The sequence below is a fragment of the Xenopus laevis genome, chromosome 2S (assembly GCF_017654675.1).
Source record: "Xenopus laevis strain J_2021 chromosome 2S, Xenopus_laevis_v10.1, whole genome shotgun sequence".
Taxonomy (NCBI): domain Eukaryota; kingdom Metazoa; phylum Chordata; class Amphibia; order Anura; family Pipidae; genus Xenopus; species Xenopus laevis.
In genome coordinates this window covers 139,533,757-139,541,984 of record NC_054374.1, presented here as the reverse complement: position 1 = coordinate 139,541,984, position 8,228 = coordinate 139,533,757, and the positions used below count along the sequence as shown (strand labels likewise).

The 8,228-nt window shown below is 39.4% G+C and overlaps 1 protein-coding gene across 1 annotated transcript; it reads right to left on the bottom strand.

Moving 5' to 3' along the window:
* Positions 1-211: 211 nt before the first annotated feature.
* krt78.3.S (keratin 78, gene 3 S homeolog) lies at positions 212-6,156 on the bottom strand. Its single transcript, XM_018248638.2, has 9 exons — positions 5,626-6,156; positions 5,298-5,518; positions 4,970-5,030; positions 3,482-3,577; positions 3,166-3,330; positions 2,448-2,573; positions 1,584-1,804; positions 1,059-1,093; positions 212-971 (listed from the first exon to the last, which is right to left on the bottom strand). Exons 1-9 carry the CDS (start codon positions 6,058-6,060, stop codon positions 802-804), a joined length of 1,530 nt encoding a protein of 509 aa, XP_018104127.1. The 5' UTR covers positions 6,061-6,156; the 3' UTR covers positions 212-801.
* Positions 6,157-8,228: the final 2,072 nt, after the last annotated feature.

Sequence of the window (8,228 nt, the reverse complement as noted above, 5' to 3'; positions counted from 1 at the left end):
GATTGTTTTGCCACCCATATGGGCTCATGCAGCTTAGTTCCATCAAATACAAGGGTTTCCTTTCCTGGGAAGCTTTGTTAGTGTTTAAACATGAGCACCATTGCTATATATTTCTGTGGCTAATGCACGTGGATAGTGCAATTTACTTATTTCATATCAATGGCGATTAAGTGCCAGTTTTCTAAGCAATGAAAAAGCAGACACAACAGAATGATTTTCAGAAGCAGTTTATTAGCGATACAGATTTAACTACCGTCAGTGTTGCGTCAAATGCTCCTCTCACAAATAGCAACCCCATCACTTGCAACAGAGGTTATAAAGATATTAGAGAAACAATTAGGTAAAGAGTGGCTTCATATCACAGATTAAAAGTCATATTAAATTTGAGCAGTGGGTGATCACAGGTTGGCATATTCAAATGGCAATTGCTGTGTTTCATTATGTTAATGATGCGAATAACATATTTACTATCATGGGTCATATGGATTATGAATTGTTCAGGGTCTGATCCACTAAATCATGGATTTTAGTTGCATTTCCATGTACATAGAACAGAACAACTGACAACTTTTACATTCTGGTCAGGACAAGACTGTAATATTATATGGTCAAGTTAACAAACATTTGTTATTCTTGGTATGTCCCAAATTGGTTATTTGTAAATGACCCACGTATTTGTCTGGTAAGGAAAGCAGGAGTGAGTTAAAATGAGAAAAGCAGACAGAGGTCCAGCACAGCAGTTTCTTAAGACTTGGATGTTCATTTTTCGGACTGGGGTATTTTAACATATACCGTACATATCTAATAGCCAAATTTGGTACAGGTGGTCCCGCAGGGTTTTGCTGACTGTGCACACTTGGGGGCACACTTGGGAGCTTCTACTCCTGCAAGGACACTTCCACTGTTTTTCAAGCTGCATGAAGATATACATTCAGCATTTGAGTTTCCAAGCTTTCCATTGGTGTACACAGCTGCAAATGAAAAGAAAACATATAATGAAACATATTGCTGGAGAAATTAAGAATTATCTTCATTGATTAAAGCAGAGTTATACTTACATATTTTGACATCATTAGTAATTTCTCCATGCATTCTAAAAGGAAAAATAAAAAGGTTATGGACTGGTTCTCAGTGTATTCTACTCTTCTTCACTAGGGCTGATAGATCATCTTGTGCAGTTACTATAAAATGTACCCCCATTAGCCATTGGCAATACTTGTTCCCTTTATACTCAAATAGAGGCCCATGCACAAACCTGTTGCTGGGAAATTGGTTTTAAAACTGCAAAGATGTGTTTGTATTGAATGTTGTTTATATCATGATTTGTATTTGGGAAAAAAAAACTAAAAATATTACTAGATGTGACTTTTCTATGCCCTTGTACCACTTTTATTGGCAGGTAAAGTGTATGGCACATGTAGAGGTGTATTTGTGTAGAAACTTATAGAAACACCTTATAGAAGTCGTGCTTGATCTAAAGGATTTGTATATTTTACTATTTGCACTTGAAAGCAGTTGGAACAGCAAAGTATTAAAGCACAATATAAATACTTTCTCCATTTCCTATCTACACAAGTACTAACCTGCTCTCCTCTCCCTCCAGAAGAGTTCTGTAGGTAGCAATTTCAACATCCAGAGCTAATTTGACTCTGAGAAGCTCCTGATATTCCTTCAACTGAAGGGCCAAGTCCTCTTTGGCTTTCTGTAATACGGCCTCCAACTCTGCCATCTTACATCTGGCATCTTTCAAAGTAGCGTCGCCTCTAGATTCTGCATTACAAATGGCGGCTTGCAGGCCAGCAATCTTCAGGATAAATAATGTAATAAAGTATCACTATCATTGAATAAGAACATCCCTTGCTTGTCTTAATATAAGAAAATCCTGTATTCCTCATATATATTATGTGAAAAAGTGACAAATATAATCCAATATTGAAGTAATGATACTGCTTTCTACAAATCAATAATCCTGCCTCTTCTACCTCAAGCACCGGATTTCTTTGCCGGCCGCCCCTAGGCCGTGCGGTCCAATCAGGCGGTCGCGCGGTCCTAGCGCCCGCCTACACTTCCCCTTCCCAGCGCGCCGGCGAAATGGTGTAATTGAATGGGGACGCACATGTCCCCATAATGCGGCTGGGCGGCATGCCGCCCTTATTTTTTGCCACCCTAGGCCCGGGCCTATGTGGCCTTGCTACAAATCCGGGCCTGTCTACCACATATTCACTCCTTTCAAACGCTCCATAATCCATAATAATAAAAATACTGATATGATGTTATACCATCAATTATTCTTCATAGAGACCCATATGAATTATGTGTACCCCAACATCCAGTTCCTCAAGCCTCTAGCCCTCTGTGCCACCTGAACATGGACTATCAGACTGCACATTCAAACTCAACAAAAACTAATCTTTTTATTTATATCTTCATGAATGTCATATCTTTACCTGTTTCTTCACGCACTCAATCTCTGCCTGGAGTCTCTTTATCATGGTATTCAGGTCTTGAATTTCAGTCTTAGAGCTCCGTAGATTGTCTCCATGATGTCCTGCTGCATCCTTCAGCTGTTGGAACTGGTGCAGGAGAGGGAAAAAAATAAGCTAGTAGCAAACATGCTCTGTTTGCAGTGAATTTTTTTATATATATGTATAAAAAAGACCAGAGCAATGAGTTTCAACAAAATTCTTGTCTATTTTATAGTCCTGACTCGTTTTTATTGCCCTGTTTACAGCTGTTCAACTTATCCATGCTAGTAAGCCAATAATATAACACAGGGCTTTCCAGCTGGAGGACCATTGGCTGGAGGAGGATTTCAAAGAGATTTTTATGCCCCCTGTCCTGCTCACGAGCGACAACAGATGTAGAAATGATTGGAAGGTAAGCATTTCATTTTAGATCTGCTTATTCAGGCCATCAGCCTATACCTACACTACAATGCTAGGTTTCTTTATACATGAACATTGATATTTGAACAAACCATCATTCATTATGGTAAAAAACAGTGGCAGTTCCAAATTTTCTATCCATCTTTCATCAATGGGAAACACACATTCCCTTTGTCACTGCCATCTGTGGTTTAGAAACCATTACTATAAAATTGAATGCTACAGATAAAAACTAAAATTAGAAGACTGTAATGGGTTGTGGCTAGATGAAAGTCCTAACCTTTTTGGCATATGCAGCCTCGGCTTCAGCTTTGCTTCTGGCAGCAATTTCCTCATACTGTGCTTTACAATCTGCAATGAGGCCATTCAGGTCCAATTCCCGGTTGTTGTCCATGCACAGAACAACATTGATATCAGAAAGACAGTCTTGTAGCTTGGCTAGTTCCTGCAAGAAAAGACCCACACTGAATTTTTATCTTAGTAATGATCCTACTGGGGAGTGACATTTTTGTTTGGGGAGGATACCAAAAAAAAAGCTTTAGAGTAGAAAATTAATTCTATATGATGTAGTGGCTCTATTTGGCGAGGTTTAGTACCGCATCAAAGATGCTCCTCAAGAAGTTGATCTCATTTCCCAAGGATTCCTCTTTGGCCTCCATCTCTGCTTTTTTCATGTACAATATATCCACATCCTTAAAAAAAGAAGAAGAAAGGTATTACTAGAAGATCTACTAGACATTCACAGTCTGGTCAAAGTTGCTACAAGTATGGGATCTCTTATCTGGAAACTCATTATTCAGAAAGCTCCACTGGAGGCCATCTTCCTTAGATATCATTAAAATATTTTAAAATGATTTTTAATTGATTTTCTTTTTCTCTATGATAATAAAACAGTACCTTGTACTGTGGTGGTAACTAAGCTGCATGAATCCATATTGGTGGCAAAACAATCCTATTGGGTTTATTTGACATGATTTTTTAATGGTGCTCAAAAATATCAGCATATGTCCAGAACATTCTGGAGGATGGATCCCATAACTGTGTATTGAGTGAGGGTGAGTAAAATTATTATTATCTCACACATTGGGCCACACCTCTGTTGATTATATAAATATGTTTGGAAGTAAACTTGAAAAGAAAAATGTTCTGTCTTGCAATAAGTCCTTAGCGGAAACACACATAACCTTGATTTACAGCAGGATCTGCTTTAACCACAAGAAATAAAGTACTAGCCACTTTGATGGGTAAATAGCCACCCAGTTATTAATTCAATGCTTTGATAGATCTAAAGTACTGAATTAAGCATGTACGTTCTTTGGAACAACTCACTGTACATTAGAACGACTATTAATGTAATACAGAATTTTTTTTACATGCATATGTATTTGTCCATGCACAAACGTGGAATAAAGCATTGTGATGCATATACATCCAGTTCATAAAATTGCTTTTATAAAGCAAAAAAATACATTTAAATAAGCAAATTGCATGCACCAGTATAAGTCAACGGGATTGACGGTGAGGACTACTATTAATACTAATCAACACAAACCATGCATTGAAGAAAGGAATTTATGGAATGGTTTGGTTGTCCTTAATTCTAGTGCTTTAATTATAACCTGAATCTTACCACATTTATGTGTATTGTAAAAGTGCGAAATCATTCTGCTCTTGGTACAAGAACATACTTTCTAGGTTACTGTATCTTGTGTTTTATCCACATGGTTATAGTCAAAGTACTGCTGATGATGTAAAATATGGGATTTGAATTAATTATAAGGATGTGATGCAGATTTCCTGCCACATAAACTTTGCTATTTACATTGGTTCATGTAAACATTTATAAAAAATAAATAAAAATAAATATGGGGGATAATTTATTTTTTATAGCTTATTAGTGTTTTATGTGTGCTCACTGAAGCAAAAGTCAGAAAATGACAGCACGTATACATTCATGTTCCGAAAAGGGGATGGAATCTCTTAAATGAGTGTTTGTGAATAAGAGGCATGGTCATATATGTGCAGACAATGTCAGTAGATTTGCAATTTTTATGAATATTCTCATAAATATTGTTCAAACGTACCTTTTTGAGGGCTACAAACTCATTTTCGGCACATGTTCTCTTATTAACCTCTTCTTCATATCTGTTAGGAAATCGATACATAGGTCAATGTCATACAATATGAAGAAGAGCACTGAAACTACAGAAACAACCAAATATTCATTACAGAATGAATGTTCCTTGGAAAAGCCAACAAGGCTACAAACAGTAAATTATTTTTAAGCATCCTATTATATATTTGCACTCAGTATTAAATTTCCATGTCAGATATGTTCCATTATTGTGTAAATGAGCCCACCATATGTTTATAATAGCATTTATAATGGAATTGGTTTGAATTTGAACTAACTTAGACTTGAACTCTTCCACCACATCTTGCATATTCTTAAGTTCCCCATCTAGGTGGCATTTTTCGTTCTTTGATCCTTCCAGTTGTCTCTGAAGGTTGGTAATGTAGGCATCGAATAACGGTTTAATAGTATCTCGTCTAGAGGAAAGTTTCTGACTTTTGTCTTGCAAAAAGTTCAGTTTTGTTGCCAGAATTTGATTTTGTTGTTCAAGAAATCGAACCTAAAGGGATTCAATACAGAAAAATAAAAAGTATTTAAAATACATTCCTTTAAACTTGGTATGTTTCTTTAGTTTTTAATATGTAGTATTACAATACATAAACTTACCTTGTCAATAAAACCTGCAAATTTGTTGTTGAGGCACTTGATTTGATCCCTTTCTTCACTTCGTACCTTTTGGATATTTGGGTCAATATCTACATTTACTGGCTGGAGGAGAATTTGGTTGACTGTAACCTTTTGGATACCTCCTGGTGGACATACGGGAAAGGTGTCTGTTCCAAATCCCATGCTGGTACCCAATGTGGATCCAAGGACTCTCCCACTGCTGACAGAGGTTCTTTTGTGACCCCCTAAGCTATATAGGCTTCCAGTGGATTTTAGCTTTCCACTGTTGTGGTAGATGGTGTTACCTCCAGCAGAAGATAAAGAGCTGAAATTATATTTTGGCCCTACAAATCCTCCACCAATGGAACAAGCTGTGTAGCCTCGAACATTGCATGATCCAGGTTTGCTGCCCAAGGACTGTCGGACTTGACTCATTGTTCCTTCTTCAGATCTATAACCAGGTGCAGTGCTGATAATACAGGAAGCCCAAGAGGACACTTAACCGCTATTACAAATTCAAAGTTTTCCTTTTATATGTTTTAGATGAGGGCTTGGTTGCCTAACACATTAAAAACACATTTGTAACTCTAATAGCTTGGGTTTGGCAATCTCGACATCACAATCCTTCTACACTTACTAAATACAGGTGTAAATTAAACTTATTAGCGTCTCTTTGTGTTTACAAACTCTAATGTCAAGCTATTTAATCTATCATATCATATAAAGTATATCAAAACAGGGCAAGGTGGCTTTATCCTTCTTTGCTAATGATGTTAACACACATATTTTAATGAACAAAATCTTGTTTTGTTTCACGTATGTTCACGTGTTGGTAGAGAGCGGCAATTCAGAGCTATCATTAAGGTTCCAAAAATATCCGCTATTAACAATTCAGTTCTGGATGTAAAATTTCATTAGTGCCCATTTACAACTGCATGTGCAGCAAGCATTTGAATTCTTTCCCCACAGTCAGATGCACACTACCCTATTGTTGTACCAATGCCAAATTGTTGTACTTCCATTATAAATTAGGCGCTGCTATGTCTACTAACAAGCCCTTTAGTGAAGTCGGGAACAGGGACCCCATTAATGAGGTTAGATAGTGTGCAGGATAGCCACGGTTATAGCACTCTCTAGGGAGAATGAGTCAGTCAGCATTAGTTATCAAAAGCAGCTTTCAGCTCCACCAAGGAGAATAGACAGGAGTAGCTATCCCCCAGTCACTGCCTGTAGTGAAGGGATTTCAGTATTTACAAGGAAACCGGTTATTGTTCTATCCTGGTTCTAAGTTTATTGTAGGGATCTGGATCACATGAGCCATTGACAACCTAAAAGGTATATACTTTAACTCCCCTGCTATTCCTTCAATGGTGCCAGAGCCGTTCCTGCCAAGAGGCAAGGTGAGCGGCCAGTTACAAGGGGCAGCAAAAAGCTGCCTCCTGTAACTTTAGGAGCCGAATTTCCGGTTTTTAAACCGGCTCTGCTAGTGCAGTAATCGCAGTACGTGCTTGCTGCGCTTGCGATGCAGTCCCCTTTGACCCACTCTGACGCTAAACTTTTAAGCGCGGAGCAGGAGAGGGGGACAGCATCGGGGGTGCTGCCTCAGGGGCCGCCATCAGAAATCGCACGGCTCCATACGAGCCCACCACAAGCCCCACCTACAGGTCCTTCCTCCCCACCCCACAGGTCCACCCCCACCACACACTGAAAAAAAAAAAACATTGGTGGCTATGGTTCCCACATGTTAATAAAAAAAAATATTGGTGGTCAGGGCCCCTCATTGAAAAACACATTTGTGGTCAGGGCTCCCCCCCATTAAAAAAACATCTGTGGTCAGGGCCCCCCATTAAAAAATATTGGTGGCTAGGACCCCACATGGGGAAAAAAATTGGTGGCCAGGGCCCCCCCCCACATTATAAAAAAAATTGGTGGCCAGGGCCCCCCCACGTTATAAGAAAATTGGTGGCAAGGGCCCCCCTTAAACGTAAATGTAAAAAAAGCTTGCCTCCCCCAGAAGTTTAAAAAAAATTTGGTGCCCAGGGCCCCACCACACAACAGGGACCACAAAGGGTTACCTTTAGGGGGGCCCTGCCATGTTACATTTACTTTATTAGTGTGGCCCATCTGCTGTCAGTGAGCTGCCAACTGACAGCATTTTCTTCCCTTATTGGTCACAGAATTTCAAGTCCTGGTAAAGTTGCATGGCGATTGGATGAACTGGAGGAGAAGTTCAAACCTCATCTATCCAATCCCTGAGCAGCTCAACCGGGACTTAAACTCAGTAACCAATAAGGGGAAGTAATGAACAGAAGATACCTCCCCTTGTGCTCCCGCCATTCCTTCCCGGAGTCAGCAGCTCTCAGAAAGAAGGGGGGCCCGGCTAACCAAGAAAGTGTGGCTTGGCCGGGCCCCCCTTACCCTCGGGGCCCCCTACAACTCTCCCCCCTGTCCCCCCCTGATGGCTGCCCTGGGTGCCATTATGTCTGCATGTGCTAGACCTGTGATTGTACCTGGCATTTATTGATCTACTGCATTTGCTGTGAGTATATGTAACCCTGTGGCGCTTTATATTGAATAAAGTCTGTTGTTATTTTGTTTGCAAA

Excerpts from the sequence above, each read along its gene's own strand:
- krt78.3.S (XM_018248638.2), bottom strand. The coding sequence starts at position 6,060 with ATGAGTCAAGTCCGACAGTCCTTGGGCAGCAAACCTGGATCATGCAAT. Across the intron at positions 5,031-5,297 it reads GTGGAAGAGTTCAAGTCTAA|ATATGAAGAAGAGGTTAATA; the intron begins GTTAGTTCAAAT and ends ATTTCCTAACAG. Across the intron at positions 972-1,058 it reads TACTAATGATGTCAAAATAT|CTGTGTACACCAATGGAAAG; the intron begins GTAAGTATAACT and ends TTTCATTTGCAG.